We start from the raw sequence: 20,616 nt of genomic DNA, 5'->3' as shown, positions 1-20,616 counted from the left end.
GACAGTAGCTAGCCTATGATGAAGCACTAGTCTAATCTTAAGTACTCTGTCACATACTCTAACTACCTCGATTACCTTATCAACCCATTTCTCTGCTAGAAGTATTCCTACGCCCCCGACCCCGTCAGTGTTTCCTGCCCAGAAAATCTTGTACCTGTGTTCTTTGCCTGTGAGGAACCTCGCAGAACCTCCTCTCCATCTTACTTCTTGGATGCAGCACAGATCTACGTGTCGCCGTTCAAGCATCTCAACAATCTCACCAGACCTACCTTTCAGCGTGCCGACGTTGAGAGTGCCAATCCTGACAGTGTGGGAGGAGTGGGCCCGTGTAACCCTGGGATGGGGGTAAGCAGTGTCGTGAACCTGAATGAAATATATATTTATATCAGCCAACTTCTACATCCAATACACTGACCAAATCTAATGACTTTCTCTCAGAGAATCTTTCATATCTCCTTTAAACTAACTTAAGCAAATTTAAGTAACAAAAATCTTGGCAGAAGAAATAAAAGAGGTGCACCATTTTACTTTTTGTAATGACGCTAGCTAAATAATATATGCCATATTCCAGGAAAAATGTAATGAAAGGCAATCTATTAACCAGTCAATCTACTATTTCTCTGTCCCTGTCATGCATACACATACATTTATGGAAGAATTGACTATGTTTGCTCAAACCATTATGTTGTGCTTCAAAGAATAACATTACTTATGCATCATTTAATTTGTTGATACAACACATTAATGTTAAATGTAAGGAATGTTCCAACAGTATATAAATAATCAAAATATAAACAAACCTACTTATACAAAGAAGAATATATATAAAATTAAAACACAAAAATTGATACAAATTATTCAGAAAAAAAAAACAACAGAACAAACAAACAAGAAACAAAAAAACCCTTAACAACTGACTGGGATCAAAGCAGTTAAAAGTCATTTATCATTAAGTTATTCAAAAAGGAAATGGTAAAAAGAAAAAAAGTTAGTAATCCTAGATATTCAGATTTGATGGGTTTAGTTGTAACTAGGTTAAATGATGAAAGGAATATTATAATTTAAATAAACAATGGGCAAACTTGAAATTCTGTCAAAATAAAAATGCAAAAACAGAAAAAAAACAAGAATTATTAGGCTATACCCCACCTCCTCAACACTCAAGATATAATATTGCTGAAACCTAAAGTGCATTAGTAATATAAGTTTTTTGTGATGATATAAAATGGGTTATGTCAGAGATAGGGAGCTTGCAGTCTTTTCAGGGACTAAGTGTAACTTTCTGAAGGGCTAAATATATCATTTCTGAATGGTCAATGCAACTTATGACAGTATGAGTGCAGCCTTTTTAAAAAATGCCCGAGAGAAAAACCATTAAACTGGATATATTTCTGTTGATTTAGTTTTATTTAAGGTCTATCTTTTCAACTAACTGCTATTTTTAGATGCATTTATTTATATTTCTCTATATACATTTGTAATTAAAACATAGAAATCTGAAGACTTCCCGCCATAAAAATAAACAAAAAGTTACAAGAGTAGTGGTGTTTAATTTGAAACTGCTTTTAAAAAATTTTAAGAGTTTCTTTTGAGTGATATTTTATGAAATATATTTAGTGATATAAAATTACTTTTGAAAAAGTGGCCTTATCAGATGGCAGTTAACATCAATAGAACCGCCTAAAATAATTGTAAATTTTTTTTAATGATGCCATTTGCTTATGTTTTCAATCTAATAAATGAATAGTAACAAGATTTATAGAATGGTACAATTGCTTGAAGTTAGAAAAGCTGGATGTAGTTTGGAGATGTAATAGATTAAACTTAACTCTCTAGCATTTAAACTGGCCATATCTGACCCAAATAGTATACTTGTTTTATGTTCAAACTAGCCATCTCCAGCATCTCACATCTACCCTGCAATGTCATTCTAAAAATAAACAATCACATCTTCAAAATCTCTAAGCTACAATGTAATAAATGATTAATTTAAAAAAAAAATGTGAATAAATAAGCATTACATTTGACAGAGTAATCTGAATGCTAAATGGTTAAATAACTTTCAAGAATCAGTGGCTAACAAATGAAAGCAGTTATATATTATTAATGCAATTTTGTATAGTATTGTCTTGTTAATAGTAAAAAGTGAGCTTTTGCAGAGAAATCTATCAAGTTGCATAATTGAATATATTGATTAGAAAACAGATGACAACTTTTTGACGCTTTATCAACTGATACCAACATAAAAATACAGATACGAAACTTGGTAACAATAAAGTGAGTTTCAGTGAAGACTCAGATGTTTTATTGCATTAATAATAATTTATTTTTACCAAAAATAATGAAAATACCATGGAAATTCAAAGAAACTTAGAAAAACTTATCAGAGAATATGATTTCTGAGTTTTAATTCATTGGGTTTACTGAGATAGAAATTCATTTATCTTTTGATCCCAATGAAATGCTACAAGCCTAAAAGATGAAAAAGAAAGAATAGCAACCAAGATGATCATTTCTATAACTGGTAAATCGAAAGCCAAGCAAACTTTATACACTCCAAATAGTGATAGATGTTAAATAGCACATGCCACAACTTTGATGCATACCATAAAACAGGTCCAGAGAATAAGTGAAAAAAATATTTCTTATAACTTGCTGAGATCCTTCTTTCAAGAAAGAATGAAATTATTACAAAACAAAATTATAGATACCAATATACTTATTGAGAATATCATGCACAAGCAGAACTATAAAAAGCAGTGATCAATCAATAAAATAATTCCGAACTGTGAGTAAAGAAATTCAAAACAAATCTTGATTAAGCAGCTATTGACATGAGCTGAAACAAGGAACTGATTATGATAAAAGGCATATATAGAGGGTCTATAATTTAATATACGACGTGTGTAACAAAAGAAGTTACAAGATATGTGATTATGCATAAATATATATATATACATATATATATATATTATTGTTTTGATATCTGACTCATACAAGTATGGGTCAGACAGGATTTGCTGAAGTAAGTTTTATTACAATTGGATGCACTTCCTGCCACCAAGCAAAGTTAGATGTCTACATAGGAGTTTGTAGACAAACAATACTTTTTTTGTATGAAACACATCTATACACACATATGATGAGCTTCTTTTCAGTATTTACCAACCAAACTCATTCATATATGTGTGTCTGTGCAAGTGGATATTATATATGTAAACGGAGTATGGGGAAAAACCATAATACAACATCTGAAGACATTAAAAATACAAATAAAACAAAAAAGAGCAATCTACCAACACAAAGAGGAGCCACCACCTAGATGAGGTCAAGTACCTTGCAACCATGACCATCTTCTGTTCCAATCACTTCCATAAGCAGAGCTTTCCACAATTGCTCCTGAGCACTTTTCATTTTAGCAAAATTTTATAAGATAATGTGGCATCCTGGTAGTACCTTGTGGTTGGCTCTCTGCTGATGAAGGAGACCTGTTAGCTTCTTAGAGCTCTACTTTCGCATTGGACCCTTTAACACTGAGGACAAAGCAAATTATTCTGCCCTGCATATCCTCAGAAGTTTATAGTGCCTGCCTGCTATTGTTATTGCTGCCTCTGATGTTACTTGCTGATAACTTTCCTCTCCTCCTTCTCAAGCAGAAAGCCTTTATGTGGGCTTTACACCCACAAGTGCAACAACTAGGCTTTCTCACAACACAACCACTGTGATTGCCTTTCTTATTTGCTCCCACAATGCAGTACAACTTTAGGATATCTTTGTAGCCTTTGGTGGTCACTTGACTACAGTTTGTGGTATATCATTCCCACACTCATCACCTGTCTGTAATGTACTGAAAAAATGATGTCAAATCAAGGGTTCAATGCCTATATTAACATCTTTAGATCATGACCCTTGTGCTTCATTTTCCCATACACTGTAGTATCGGCTAGTGGGCAGGTTTATGATACACCATTTCTATATTTTCTCACCTCATCCACAGTCTTAAGGCCATTCACATATTTGTATGCTCTGCCTATAAAAATGCTGAGAAACAGAGAATATTTGCCTCCCTTGTTCCTTCTTTGATGAAATTGCTTGGTAAGGAGGCAAAGTCTTTAGTTACATACCTCTCCTACATGTCTTAGTTATATGACATACTTACTCTATATGTCTTTTGGGAGGAATTGATCTATGTCTACTTTTTCCCTCTGAAAACATATCATTAGCAAAAGATGTATTGCTATTATTATTGTTTTTGCTTTTAAAATTTTGGTAATCACCATTTCTTTTCCTCATGTATTTGTCAAACTGTAAATGTCCATGTTTACAACTGGCTATTCAATTTCAGTTGTCATAATTTTTTTCCCTGATGATCTATTAATTTTTTTTCTATTTTTGTTGGTGTATTCTTTGCTACCACATTTGTGGCTCATGCTTATCTCTCTGCAACATCCAGTTTTTCTCTGGAGCTCTATTACAGACAACCACTCATGGCAAACAATAACAACAACACAACTAGTAGAAGCAACAAAAACAAATTCAATGCCAAAATTTAAAAAAAGTAACCCAAAGAAAGTAATACAATAAAGATTCCAGTAAGTACACATGACACTTATTTTATGTATTACATGTGATTATTACACACAAAATAATCATCAGTGTTTTACATCTAATTTTCCATACTAGCATGGGTTGGATGAGTTTTTTTTTCTGAAGCAGTGTTGGATGCCCTTCTTGCCACCAACCTTTTGACTCAGAAGTGTATGGAACTTTTGAATATAAATATAACAAACTGATCTCACTAATTACAACTGAATCTTATGTGTATTATATGTGATTGTTACACATAAATATACTATTTAAATAGCATGTATGAAAGAATAAGGAACAAATAATCTCTTCAAGCAACAAGGCAAAATGAAATGAACTTTTGAATACAGACACAATAAAATGAAACGACTGAACTTACAATAAAACCAAATGCCATTTTAAAAACAAATCCTCTATACACATAAATCAATCAATGAGCAACAAAAGTATGACTGGCCAAGTCAGGATATATAATGAATTTAGTAGTGTGAGCACATTGCAATCATGATGTGAAAATAAAGTAACATATGGTGTCCTCTCATAGGTCAACACTGAATAGAAATGCTTGTCTCTTGAGGAAAAATATGTAATATGACTGTGAACATTTGTGAATGTACAATAAGCAATAACAAGATGCTAAAAATTGAAACAGAACTAACTCACAGAAAGATCATCATCATCATCATCATCGTTTAACGTCCGCTTTCCATGCTAGCATGGGTTGGACGATTTGACTGAGGACTGGTGAAACCGGATGGCAACACCAGGCTCCAGTCTGATTTGGCAGAGTTTCTACAGCTGGATGCCCTTCCTAACGCCAACCACTCAGAGAGTGTAGTGGGTGCTTTTACGTGTCACCCGCACGAAAACGGCCACGCTCGAAATGGTGTCTTTTATGTGCCACCCGCACAAGCCAGTCCAGGGGCACTGGCAACGATCTAGCTCGAAAATCCTACGGGAGCCAGTCAGGCGGTACTGGCAACGGCCACGCTCAAAATGGTGCATCTCATGTGCCACCCGCACAAGAACCAGTCCAGGGGCACTGGCAACGATCTTACTTGGCTTGCCGGGTCTTCTCACGCACAGCACATTTCCAAAGATACATAATGAAAATAAAACAACTGACAATAAATAAAAAGATGATCTACCACAAACCAATGAAAGCATTACAACAGAACCTGCATATGCAAAACATAAGATTCCACAAATAAAATCTAAAACAGTAAAGAAACCTTCAAAGAGCTCAAGGAAAAAATTATGATGAACACCCGAAAAGACCCCATGGAAACATTCAATCAAATATATGACTCAAGTATACCCTCAATCTTACATCATAATTGAAAATAATCAAAACTAATTTGCATTCCAGTTGCACATAACCTAAAATGATAGAATATGGTTTGAGAGAAATCTGGTGGTTATTTCAAGTATATCAAGTAATCCTATAGATGCTCTTGTTGACTCATGTTTGCTGATAGGTGAAGTACCCAGTCATAAAACATGTACACTATGGCAACACATGTATAAAATTTAGAGTAAAAGCATGTTTAAGTGGTGCCTCTACAACCTAATGAATTAAGGGTGTACATCATATCATATGCATAAGCATTATCAGCATTTTCATGTTTTTCATGCTAACAAGGGTTGAACAAATCTTCTCCAGCATATTTTCTTGTGACTTGATTCAGTCACTTGCCATCTCTTCACCAGATTTACTTTGTGGTGTCCCATGGCTATGTTTCTGAGTTTGAAAATCCTCTAAATATTCTACAGATTCAGCTATGAGAACTAAGTTATTGGCATACTGGAGTTCCCATGAAACAAATCTTAAACTCCTCTGTTATGACCTGAAGAACTATAATAGCATGAAAGGGATGAGAACCAAGCCTTGACAAAACTTACAGCATACTAAATTCCTTTTGAACTCATTGCAAATTCATAACTTACTGACAGTATCTTTGTATATAGTTTGCTTTACTTTCACACACTGCTCATCTATATCTAACTTTCTTAAAGATCACCTGATTATATATTGTAATACCTTCTGGAAGACCTTCCCCAAATTAATCAATGCCAGGTAGAGTGACTTGCTCAAAACAAGAACTTCTCTCATTGTTGTCTTGCTAGGAAGCAGATATCAGTAGTACACTGTCCTGGTACAAACCCCAACTGCATCATATCTAAGCTAATTCCCTTCCTAATCAACTTCTCTCCTTATTAAATATACCTGACATCTATCTTCTCTTCCAGTTATCTGATAGTGTTCCCCTCTTTCTTTCAATCCTTCCTGGCCTGACTCTAAGCTTTTATAATTCTGTCTACTGTACCATTCGACTATCATGTAACTTTCAATCTGGTTGGTACCAGATCTGATCAGTGGCTCTTCTGACATATATACATCAGTGGCAAACTGTTCTGACATATATACATCATTAAGAACTTTTCTGAATTTATGTCTAGCAGAGAGAGCTTTCAGCTTCAATATAACTCCGAAGCTGCTTATCGTTAGTCTATACTGAGTGGTTCATTTTTCGTCAATGGAAAGACTTAATTTTCACAATCATCTGTCTATCCCATTTCCTGGTGTATGTGAAGTCTATCTGTCTTGCATGCTCACCTGGTTGTCAGTAATTAGGTGGTTAGCCGGTTTTCTGAAATCAGTGTTGTAAATGGTTAGGCTATTCGCATCATAAATTTGAACAGCCTTGACCACAGCTAATATCAACAGGTTCTATATAAACTGCATTCTAGATTAGCAGAAATAACTGTAGCTGTTATGTTGGCTAAGATTAATTATTGTGTCACCTTCTGGATACCTCAATTACTTTAGTTATATATTTCCATTCCAAGAATGTATCTATTTGCCAGTATACTTACAGAATACATAGTAATAAAATACAAAGAATATATCAATGCAATAGCTATTATAGAAGATTTTAAAAGTATTTTAAAAATACAATAGAGAAATAGAAAGAATTGAAAAGGTTTTAGATATAATTTTAAAAACCTGCAATAATATTAGTTTCTCCTAAATAAATTTAACTGACCATGTTTGACTGAAACATGAGAAACAAAAAATTCCACAAACATTGAAATTTGTCATTTCATTTTCTAAGATCTCAGGTTACATATTTTTAAATCAAAGAAAACAATTATTATTATAATAGATCAGATAGAATAATGGTAACTTAAGTAAAGAGAATTTTTGGCTTGGATTTAATTTTCAGTTGAATAGTTCAATTTTCTGAACTAATAATTTCATTGATCCTATGAAAGATATAACAACATTTTATTCTCCTTTTGATATCACTAATGATCTGACTTCTAATCTAAAAAATAATTGTTGATAATTATTTGTAGAATGGTTCTGCTCAGCAAAATTATCTAGTATAAGGCAAGAGACATTTTATTTTACTTACAACAGACATATCCTTTGTTTCTGTTTGTAGCTCTAAAAAATTATTTCAATTACCAAGAAAATGAAGATATAGGCGAAATAATTTAGAAATTTAGACTACTAGAGTTACATTAAAAAATTCCATGACACAGTGTTCTACATTCAAATCTCAAGAAGTTGAATTTTTGTTTACATGCCTCAAGGCTTGAAGCAAATATCAATATTACAGTGACTAAGTTAATTGATTATTCTTCACTTTTAGTGGGTCTTTAAAACCATTTTCTGAGTTTCAAGAATGTGATCTTCTTATCTACAGACATCCAATTGCAGCGGTTCAAGTGCTTATCATCAACCACATAAATCTGAATAGTCTTGGAGAACCTGCAAAGGTTATGGATACAATCCCTACCTAACACCACAAAAAAAAAAAAGAAAAAGAAAAGAAAAAGAACCCTCTATCTTAAGCTAAAACCTCTTAATATTGTGATACAAATAAAGTATATAAGTGGGAAAATTAAAGATGCTGGGAAAAATACAAAGGATACCAGTAATAACATGACAGAAAAAAAACTCTCAACAACAGATGGATAACTGCTGAACTGAGCACAGCTCATATAACACCTATGAAATAAACTAATGTTGCTCCTTTGGATAGTGACAGACACCAGAAAATTAAGTAATTTAAAAAAGGAAAACACCTCACTATCATCACCAACAAATTAATATTTTACTATTTAGCTGTTAAGATGTTACCTAATGTTGATAATCTCTTTATAATGGGTAAGATATTTTCAAATATTTATGGAATGGATTTAATTTAAAATTTAATTTTAAAATGTTATGTGTGTATGTTTGTAAAATAACCTTATTTTAGCATTTATATATACACTATGTGTGTGTGTACTTGAAGATTGTTACCCAAAGTAATGCAAAAGAGGGCATAACTTTTATAGTAATTGACATAGGTTATTCAAATTGCATATGTGAGTAGAGTATATCTTCCTCTATAGCATATTTTCTTCCTGTTCTTCATTGCAGTAAATAATGGGTTCCAAGCAGAAGCAACATGCTGTCATTGAGTTCTTGACAAAAGAGGAGTCCAGGCTGTCTCACATCCATAGAAGGCCAGAGGTTGTTTACAGAGATGACACCACTGCCAAGAGCAAAGGAGAGGAAAGCAGTATTGAAGACAAACCACACAGTGGGAGACTATCAACTGCAACGATTGGCATGAATCACCAGTGAAAACAGGAATTGATTTGCAGAGAGACGAGTCACATTCTGTGAGCTTGCTGCACAACTGGATGTGGTCACAATGCATTGCAGAAAATGGTATAAGACCGGGTATTGGAAAGTATGTGCAAAGTGGCTACCTCAGCAACTGACACCCAATTTGAAGGAAAGAAGGATAGAAATCTGCACAGTGCTGGAAGCATTTGAAGCCAATGAAGATGTTTGTTTAACCAATGGGTGGGTGGGAATGAAATGTGGGTGTAACTTTATGATCCAGGAGAAAAAGCTTAGTCTATGTAATGGTTCCATTCCTGTTTTCCAAGGCCTAAATGGTTCAAGAGTAGGTGATTAGCACAGAATGTCATAATGACAGCGTCTTCTTCTGGAACAAGGTTTTACCATGAAGAGTGAGCAGTACAATGACACCATGAAAACGCTTAAAGAAGTCATAAGGAAGAAGGGACTGAACAAGAATTTTGGAAACAATCTATATTCATCATAACATTGTGCAATCACACACATCTTTAGCAATGGACCAGGCAATCAGCAAACTGAGCTGGTCAGTGGTCTTTCATCCGCTGTACAACCTGGATCTGGTGCTTTCTGATTTCCACCTGTTTGGTCCAACGAAGGTATACAATGATTTAATGACACAGATGAGGTGAAACTAGCTGTGATGTAGTGGGTATAACATCTGAAATTTTTTTAATGAGAATTCAAGAGATGAGTTCAATTATGGTGCAAACACAGTGACTATGTTGAGTTGTACTTTTTTATGGAAGAAGAGTTACTCGACTAACATGATCAATTTGAACAACCTCTGATAGTTAATAAAAAAAGGTATGCCTACTTTTGCATTAGTTTCAGGACAATCCTTGTATATATACATATATCTTGCATGTTGAAATAATGATAATATAAAATAATAGACTCTACCTGTCCTAATGTATCGAGTAATCTAGATATTACTTTACATTCATTTTCCAATGATGGAGGGAATGTATATATTTGTATTTGTGTATACTCACTAATGCAAACATAAGTTCACTGTGAATTATTATGCAACAGCAGATATGCATAGATATTGTCTTAAAACATAAGAATTGAAATAATAAAAATAATTTGTTAAAACTTATCATATGATGCAGATAAGATTCAGTTGCTCGAAGTCAGTATTTCATATGACATTGTAAAAGTACCTGTCATTTAATTATGCAAATCATGAAAACTTTTAGCATATAAAGACAAATCTATCTTAAGTAATATACTGATAATCTGTTAATTCTCTTTCTCTTTCTCCTTCACACAAGCAGTAAATAAGGATAGCAGATTCCATTTAATCTATTTCAGAACATAATTTATTTTTCCAAATTTAATACCTAAAATGCCCTCAACATATCTCTATAGTTCTTTGGTGGAGCGTGATGTCTGGTTGATGGATAATTGTCCTCAATGACTTGTACAGAGATTTTATATGACTTGTTCATAAATTCAGAAGACAATAGCAAGTGTTTCAAAGTGTGCCACAAACATGGGACATCAAGGTTCAGAACTTTACTTGATAAGACTTACTGTAGGGTTGCTACACTATTTCATGGATGAATGATTAAGATTATTTAAGCAGTAAATACATGCAAGCGTTTTACCAGCAATTCATGCGAAAGTTTCACAAAACAATAGAAAACAACCAAAAGCAAAAGTTTGTAAAAAAAAAAAAGTGAAAATGTTATTTATCTACACTAAAATATATTTTTAATGGGAATTGAATGTTTTGTTCTTGTAAACTGATATTAAAATCATAAATTATTTGATTTTGCAAACTTATTACATTTCTCTGTGTATGTGTGTGTGAGACAGAGAGAGTCAATGGTATGTCTTTTACATACAGTCAAGATACATATTAACAAAATAATTCCTCCACAATTCTATAACATATGTCGTACTTCTTGTTTTTCTATACTTTTAAAGTTTTTGCATGAGAAGAACAAGCTAAAACTGATTGTTTTATTTTATGACTCCTACTCCAACCCCATTTACTTTCTCTGAATCAATGACCAGTCACATCTACATGTAGCATTATTAAGACCTTTAAATAAAATGAACAGAAATTAGAAATAATTCACAAAAACTTCTTTACTCTTAACATATTCACTATGAAACCTTACAAGTTACTGAATCTTCAAAAGGGATACATTTTTTTACATACTTCTTCAATTTATCAACAACAGGGATTTAAATGACTACCAACATAGAACATTCAGTTGTTATTGTAAACGTGTTCATAATTATCATTAGTATTAATATTTGAGTTGAGGAGGTGATGAAAATGCCACAGAGTTGTTCATTTTGAATCTGAACTCAAGTCCTATTCCATTCAACTTGACCTTTCATCCTCTGGTTTCAACAAATGAAGTAACAGTAATACAACCGAAGGTGATTTAACTGATTCACTATAAAACTAAAAAAAATAAAAAAGGCATCGTACCTATTTCAAAGAAATCATTATTATTGCTATTTTTAATGTCAACTACTTTACATATGCTTTTGATATTTTTGCATGTATATCTGTGTGTATGAACAAGTATCAGCATATAGCCACATAAATTTCTCTCTATACTTAATGATATATAAGCTAAATTTTATTTCTTTCCTGTATGAGAACTCATTATTGTTGGTCATTCTTAATAAAGCAGACACTATGGCAAAAAGGAAATAGTAAACAATTGCTTATGACCCACAAATCTAGCTTTGTTACATTGTTGTCATTTTTACAGTTTGTAATTTGTAATCCTTCATTTTTCATATTCTCTACATTTGGTCATTTATTGGGCATCTTTTTAGGCCCCACCTTTTATCAATATTATCATAGAACAGATGAAAAATTTTATCTTCTCCAGTGTACTGTTATTGACTATTTTGTTATGATCAGAATGACAAACCATCACCTATTTTAATTCAAAATAGCAGGCAGTAAATTTAGTACTATAAAATAGAAATAATGCCTGTCCTTGACATACTATCAGATACAAAATGATTTATGCAGAAGAGTTTTCTTATAAGTTTGTATCAAATTGCATTGTTAAGAAACACTATATGTTTCATGATTAATTAAAAATCATTTTATTCTTGACTGTTAGTTACAATTATGTTTCTTGGAAAAAGCAAGAATATTATGACATTGTACCCCCATCTATTTTACTGATGTAAAAAATCACCATGAGTAATCAATCAGTAGCTTTTCTTTAATGATACAGTCAAGTTATGATGCAGTATGAAGGATAAGATCATGCATTTAAATCTTGCTGCATCAACTGTATGTATTAGTTTGTCTAATAAAAAACTGCTTTATAATCAAGTATCTTTTGTAAACCAAAACAAAAAAGGAACAAAAGTAAAAGAAAAAAAACAAAAAAGAAATTCAAGGGTGCTACAGAAAAGGGGAACAAAAAAGACAATCATTATTAATTCTGAATAATAGCAAAACTATTTGATATAGAATGGTCCACAAGTTGAATAATCTGTTAATCAAAGCAGGTCATTTATGTCAACTTTGTAAACAATTTTGAAAATAGTAGTAAGTATGCTAATGATCTTAGACAAATATATAACATTAAAGTCACTCTAAGCCGGGACTGTTTATTTGTTAATTATTATCTACATGAAACAGAGAATATTTTAAAATAAAAACATTTTAAAAATTTGGATAAAAAGTGTTTTAGTTGTTCTACACATAAGTGTTATGAATATAATGAATTCTATCAACTTTTCCATCAGAAAATCTAGAACCTGTTTCCAACAGAACATATCTAACAATATTTGGAAGCCTAAATTGTTTCGTAGCGTCTTCTACAGCAACTAATCTTTTATAAAGCATCAATACACTACAAACATATATACATCAAAACACATACTCTACAAGAAATAGGCTCTAATTTCTGAATAAGCTTACACTCATCAATGTTTTCCAGCCACTGTTCTTTCACTGACCTTTGAAACACAAATACAATGGGGCTATGTATCTTTGAAATAGTTAAGTAGAGACTGTTCCTCTTAAAACTAACTGATACATATGTTCTCTTCTCATCACCTTCAGTGTGCCACCTTTACAGACTGCATACTAAAATATATTTTTCTATATCCTTCTTCAATTAGAACTTAATTTCAGTTGCATTTTCCCCACTTCACATATCTTCCCTTCATCAACAAACCTGTAACAATTAAAAATAAGTGTTAACTAAACTGATCCCATACAATCGAGATATAGACTCTCTCTCTCGCTCTTCTCAGATTGGTATATTTAGAGAAAATAGTTAGGATCTAGTAATCATATATTAAATATATAATTTGCACAAGAATATTTATTTTCTGGTAAGGGTAAAATAGTAGAGTAGTAGAGACAAAAATATGCTAGACTTAAATACCTAGTAATATTTAGTTCTAACCCCACATGTTCTGAGTTCAAATCCTATCAAGGTTGACATACACTTCTGAGAATCAATAAAATAAGCACCAGTCAGGTAATGGTTGACTTGATTGACTGTACACCCACCCTGAAAATTTCTAGTTCATTACAATAATTATTTCCTTGTGAGAATGATTTTATAAAGAGTAGAAGGACCATTTCTTGTTAATTGCTTTTTCATCTTTGGCAGTTTTAGTTATAAGTATTAAGTACTAACTCAAATCCCATGTACCTAAATCTTCCTTTCTCTGTCTTAAGCCCAGTTATCAACACTGACTACTTCATAACACTTTACTTTTACCTAGCTTGGTCGATCTAATCTTATATTCAGTAAACACAATTTTATCTCTTCATTTTCCTATCTGTTTTTTTTTTACACTGATATCACTTGTAGTTTATTTAAATGCATTATATCAGACAGACCAAACTCTGCAACCCTAACCTTATTCAATGTGTTTATTTACTAATTACCTTTCATGAAATATTTTATGATACAAGCATAAATAAGAATTTTTTTTTTTTTTTTTGTATAGAGGTAGAAATTTCAGTGTTCTTAATAAGGTTTATGGATCTATGCATTTCCATTTGATCATTTGCAGGTTTTACTTTCCATATTGCTTAAGCTCATTCAAACAAAGGAACTTAATTTTTTACTTTATGTGAAATATCGCAACAGTTCATAATCTTTCAGTTTATGCATTTACAAGTGCCTCTTCTAATTGATTTTTAAGTATTAGGGTGTGGGGTAAAAAAAGTGGCTTAAGAACAATCTAAATGATCTCTAAAACTTATATTTAATGTGATGTTTTATGTAAACTCTTTTAGCAATATCCTCCACAGCTTGAACCACTCTTACAAATTATTTATCATAAGAGATTATTGTTATTTAGGACAGGATGTAGCTGTTATCTCAAATAATTCTTGGAACAGCTATTATTTCTTATGACAAAAAAAAAAAAATGCTTGTATTTAAAATGAATATGAAAAATGTTTAAGCAAAAGAACTGTAAAACAAAAATTAAAATAACAAAAATGAAAAAAAAAAAAAAAAACTGAAATAAAGTATAAACATTTTACCAATTTCAACCAGTACTCTATAAATAATGTTAATAAGGTATCTCTAAATCTATTTTTTTTATAACTGAGATAACTTGCTTTTCACAATAAATGAAGGGTTTTAGTTTGCTTATATTAGTAAGAAGCTCATAAAGAATGTTAATTTGTATGTAATTGAAGTATCTATTTGTGCACAGCTAGAGGATACCAATTGGGGTTTATTCTGACTTGCTATGGATTTAAGAAGTGAGAAGTAACCAATATTCACTTTAAATATCCGTGCACGTGTCTCATTATATTCTTGTAGCCTTTCTTCTAAAGATTTGGTTCTTGATGATCTGGACAGGTGGGGCTTCTCTATGGTGTGGGTCTGAAAAATACATTATTTATTCACAGAGATGAAGAGAGAAATTATTTAAAACAAAAATAGTAACATGGTTAGAAACGTAGTAAAAATAATAATAGAAAGGATAAAAACTATAGAGATTAAAAAGAGGAAGAGTGGAGAAGGGGAATATTTTAAATTTATTTACAAAATACATTAAAAATAGAAACAAAAAAAATTTTAAATAAAAATAATTTTTATAACATTTTTCAATAAGATGATTATTATGTAAGGTGCCTCCCCATGAGAAAAAGTAAATGCTAAAGATTTTAATCTGAGTAATCTAATATGAGCAAGAGGTGAAATAAGAATTTCTAACTTTGGCCACAAATCTGTAGGGGGATATAGTCAATTCAACCAACTCCTGTTTGACTGTTACTAATTTTATTGACAAGAAAGGAATGATAGGCAAAGTGTAGAGAATCTATAGAGGGATTTGAACCCAGAACAAAAAAGTATTTAACTAAAAACTTCTCCATTTTGGCTACTCAATTGTAACTGAATTGAAAGTTATAAAGAAATAGATGAAATATTTGTAACAATCAACAGAAAAAGAAGCTAATTTAAAAACTAAAAGTAATGAATAAAAACAAAATTTGAGAAATATTAGAATTGAATATTTTCATTTGAAAATAGTTCAATTCATAATTTTTTGAAAACGCCTCTTTGATTTGTAAACCCTATTAATTTTAAAACATAAATTAAATTTCACCCACGCATATGCATATACACACACACTTGCACACACACACACACGTATATATTTGATGAAATGAAAATCCATAAAAGAAATTTTGGTTGCCAAATAAATGTGTCTAGCTGAACATATCACAGAGAATGTTCATGTGGAACTGAAGTTTATAAGAAAATTAAATACAGTTCTGATTGGCATTAAGATACTTGCTTTTAATATTGTGCCATCAAGTGTTTTAGTCTTTCAGTGGTAAAATAATGACTGGAGCCATACATAATTAGGTATTAATTAAAAACAGACTGTTAAAATATGCCAAATTAATCCACAGGAAAAAATGGCAGTGATAGTATATAGAACCAAATAGTAATCACTTTGACAGTAAGAAATAATAAATATTTGGTTGCATTTTAACAAGAAACAATATAACTTGTAAAAAATAAAATTTAAAAAAAATAAATTCAGAAGTAAAACTGAAGATATATAAATAATATTTAATATTCTAACTGTTGAACTTGAAATACTTAAAACTGAGATATAATAAGCAGATAGTTCATAACATATCTATATTGAGTCCTCAATAGTGTAGGGATAATAACATTGATTGAAGTTGAGCTGCAATGTGAAAGATTGTTATGTCCTAGGCATAGGATTGTTGTTTAACCTCAAGTCAGCCTGAGTGAGCATTTCTATCATGACTATCCCATCTTTGTATATCAGGGACTACATTGTCAAGTGTACTTCATATTTTTGACAATAGGCATAATTTGGGGGAAAATTTAAGAGGTCAAACATCTGTATAAAGGTTGGTATCAGACATATAAAACTTGAACTTGGTAAAGAAAGATAACAAGACATTATACAGTGTTTCTGCAGTAATTAGTGGTTAGCTGTACCTAAAATGGTATCAGTTTATGGCAAAATGAACAAAGACAGTCTTTTTGCAATAGGACTTGAGCTATATGTTGATAGGATATGAAACACTGGTTTTAATAATAAAGATAATAAAATGACACAAAAGCCAAACATTTTTTGAGAAGGAATAATCAATTAGCTCAACCTCAATAATAAATTCTTTTTTATAGTGAAGGCACTAAATTATAGATATATTTGAATAATGAGTTTTCAAAAGAAACACAAGCTAATTCAATCAAAACAGGATGTGAAAAAAATAAAAGAAATGAAATAGATGATATCAAGAATCCATCTAACTCACATATCTATTCTTTCTGCAACATTAGACATTAAAAATTTCAGATGCTTAAATTATCATTTAACATCTGAAATGAAAACTAAATGACCAAAACCTGAAAACAATGATCCTAAAACCTTTGGATCATTGTCATAAGCACGACCTTCAGCAAAGAAATTTTAGAGTTTATCTCCAAACTGTTATATGCAATTTTGAAAATTCCTAAACAAAACTGAACGTGGAGGGGCACTGATTTTTATTATTCAGGAAAGAAATGAGGTAAATAAAGCAACAATTTCTAAAAAAATATATTTATCTGCTTTTTTCTTTAAATTTAAATTATGTTTTGAATATATATATATATATAAATCTTAATATGGAGCAGAGTGAATGATGTGATCATAGAGTACCAAAAGCACAAGTTCTGCTGGGATGGACATGTCACAAAGTAAATAGACAACAGGTGGACCTATGCAGTTGATGACTGGTATCCAAGAGATCATAAAAGGCCACTTGGAAGGCCTCTATAACAATGGGAAGACAATTTAGTTAAGCAATTTGGATCAAGATAAAAAAGAATGGTACAATCAAGACAAAATTAGAAGCGCACTGTAACCAACGGTGTATAACATATTCTGATGGTCTGGTTGATACTATGATAAATCCTAACAACTCTTTCTACTGTAGGCATAAGGCCTGAGATTTTAAGAGAGGGCTAGTCGATTACATCAACCCCAGCACTCAACTGGTATCTACTTTATTAATCCTGAAAAGATGAAAGGCAAAGTTGATCTCAGTGGAATTTGAGCTCAGAATGTACAGTTGGAAGAAATGCCATTAAGCATTTTGTTCGACATACTAATGATTCTGTCAGCTCACCACCTTCAATAACTCTTAATAATGACATAAATTTGATAGTGTTAAATATGGTTCAACAAAATATCACTTGATGCAATATAACAATCTTTTGTCATTGAAATGGTATTTGTAAATTAGTGGGGTACCCATGGGAAACTTATGGGTAATAAATATTCAGTTTTATAGTTATTACTTATGGCAAACTGTACTCATCATCATCATCAAGATTAACTGAATGAAATATAGGGTCTTTATCCTCTAATAAATATAGTGGCAATGACCTCATCTTTGCGGCTGGAGATTTTAATGGGCATGTCGGACGGCAATCTGGTATCTTCCATGATGTTCATGGGGGCTATGGAATTGGTTCCCGAAACAAAGAGGGAACTAGGCTACTGGAGTTCTGTGATGCAAGCAACCTATTAATCTGCAACACCAACTTCAGGAAGCTAGACAGCCACCTGATAACCTATCAATCAGGTGACTCTGCTAGCCAGATTGATTTCATCCTCACCAGACAGTGGGATGCATGGTTGGTCTTAAATACAAAAACCGTCCCTGGTGAAGAATGTACCCCACCCAGCATAGACTAGTCATTAGTAACTTTAGACTTGAGGCCAGAAGGATGCCAAGAAGCAGACCAATCCAAAAAAGAAGGATTTGAAAGCTAAAGAACCCTTCACATGGTCAGAGATTTAGGGACATCCTCATTGAGGAATTTGATGAGAGGGAGAAGGAGCTACAGACTTATGACACAGAGGGTAACTGGAAATTTCTACGTGACAGCTTACTGAGTGCCACAGACCAAATATACAGCTGGTGCAAAGTCCCTTCTAGATCTAGAGTAATGTGGTGGTGGAATAATACCGTAGACAAGGCCATTAGAGCAAAGAAACAAGCTTGGAAAGCTTTGAAGAGTGGGGGTAGCAGGGAACTGTACCAGATAGCCATTAGGGAGGCTGGGAGACAGGTATACATAGCCAAGGGAGAAGCAGAAAAGAAGTTTGCCAATGTTCTGCGACATGAAGATCAAAGAATTGAAGTGTTTCGGTTTGCAAGACAGTGTGTGAGAGAAAATTGTGATGTTACAGGAGAGAAATGTGTCTGCATGGATGATGGTCTACTTGCTTTTAATGATTCTACAAAGAAAGAGGCTTGGAGATGTCATTATGAAAGGTTGTTGAATGTGGAGAATAAATGGGAGGAGAAGAGCCTGCCAAATGTTGACCCAGTCATGGGACCAGCTACCCAAATTGATAGCACTCTGGCAGATAAATCAATTAAGAATATGAAGACAGGAAAAGCCCCCAGCCCATCAGGAATCGCTGCTGAAATGCTTAAAATATCTGGTGGTGTGGGTTATAGTCTAGTCACCTGTATTGTAAACCAGGTAGTTCACAAAGGAGTCATATCCAATGACTGGCGTAGCAGCACCATAGTCAACTGCTACAAAGGTAAAGGTGATGCTTTAGATAGAAATAACTAGAGGGGTATCAAACTGCTGGATCAGGTGATGGAGGTCACGGAGAGGGTCATAGCCCAACTAATTTGGGAGAGAGTCTGCTTAGATGAGATGCAGTTTGGTTTTGTGCCAGGTAGAAGCACCACTGATGCTATATTCCTGGTAAGGCAACTGCAGGAGAAATATCTAGCCAAAGATAAACCTCTATACTTAGCTTTTGTTGACTTGGAGAAAGCCTTTGACAGGTTCCCCTGATCCCTAATCTGGTGGGTGATGCAGAAACTAGGGATAGATAAGTGGTTAATAAGAGCTGTACAGGCCCTGTACAGAGATGCTGTCAGTAAGGTAAGGGTCGGCAACGAGTATAGTGAAGAATTTTGGGTAGACGTAGGGGTTCACCTAGGATCAGCCATCAGCCCCCTCTTATTCATCATAGTCCTCCAGGCAATAATAGTGGAATTCAAGACAGGCTGTCCCTGGGAGTTCCGCTAAGCTGATGACCTTGCACTCATAGCAGAATCACATCCAGAACTAGAGAAGAAATTTCAGGTGTGGAAGCAAGGGTTAGAATCGAAAGGCCTTAGAGTCAATGTTGCAAAAACCAAAGTCCTAGTAAGCAGGAACGCGAACAAATCACAAACCCCCTCAGGTAGATGGCCCTGCTCGACCTGTAGAAACTCCATAAGATGTACCCAGTATAAGCTATGGATGCATAAGAGGTGCAGCAACATCAAAAGAAGGTTAACTGGAATGATAGCTTTTGTGTGCAACAGATGACAGGGGCAATAAACAAGGAGAGAAACTAGAAGTAGTTGATAGCTTACACTACCTGGGTGACCAAGTCTGCAGTGGGGATGGATGCTTGGAGAGCATTGCTACTGGAATGAGAATAGCCTGGGCAAAGTTCAGAAAGTTCCTACCTCCACTGGTGACAAAAGGCCTCTCACTCAGAGTGAAAGGTAGACTGTATGATGCATGTATGCAGACTGCCATGCTACACAGCAGTGAAACATGGGCCATGACTGTTGAGGACATACGTAGGCTTGAAAGAAATGAAGCTAGTATGATCTGCTGGATGTGTAATGTCAGTGAGCACACACAACAGAGTGTAAGCACCCTGAGAAAAATGCTGGACATAAGAAGCATCAGATGTGGTGTGCAAGAGAGACGACTGCACTGGTATGGTCATGTGCTGCATATGGATGAGGAGAGCTGTGTGAAGAAGTGTCATACCCTAACAGTGGAGGGAACCTGTGGAAGAGGTAGATCCAGGAAGACATGGGATGAGGTGGT

General features: G+C 33.3%; 1 protein-coding gene across 8 annotated transcripts in view; it reads right to left on the bottom strand.

The window, feature by feature from the left end:
* The window catches only part of LOC106880470 (cAMP-regulated phosphoprotein 21), a 158,759-nt gene that overhangs the window by 44,199 nt on the left and 93,944 nt on the right, over positions 1–20,616 (bottom strand). For 7 of the 8 annotated variants that reach the window (XM_052967005.1, XM_052967004.1, XM_052967007.1 and 4 more), the window contains one exon: positions 15,004–15,105. The exons of the other annotated variant lie outside the window; for it this stretch is intronic. In XM_052967005.1, the coding sequence (XP_052822965.1) occupies positions 15,004–15,105 (102 nt within the window). The remainder of the gene's footprint in view (positions 1–15,003; positions 15,106–20,616) is intronic. 8 annotated transcript variants of the gene reach the window in all.

This window comes from Octopus bimaculoides, chromosome 4 (assembly GCF_001194135.2).
Source record: "Octopus bimaculoides isolate UCB-OBI-ISO-001 chromosome 4, ASM119413v2, whole genome shotgun sequence".
Taxonomy (NCBI): Eukaryota; Metazoa; Mollusca; class Cephalopoda; order Octopoda; family Octopodidae; genus Octopus; species Octopus bimaculoides.
This window is presented reverse-complemented; position numbering and strand designations above follow the sequence as displayed.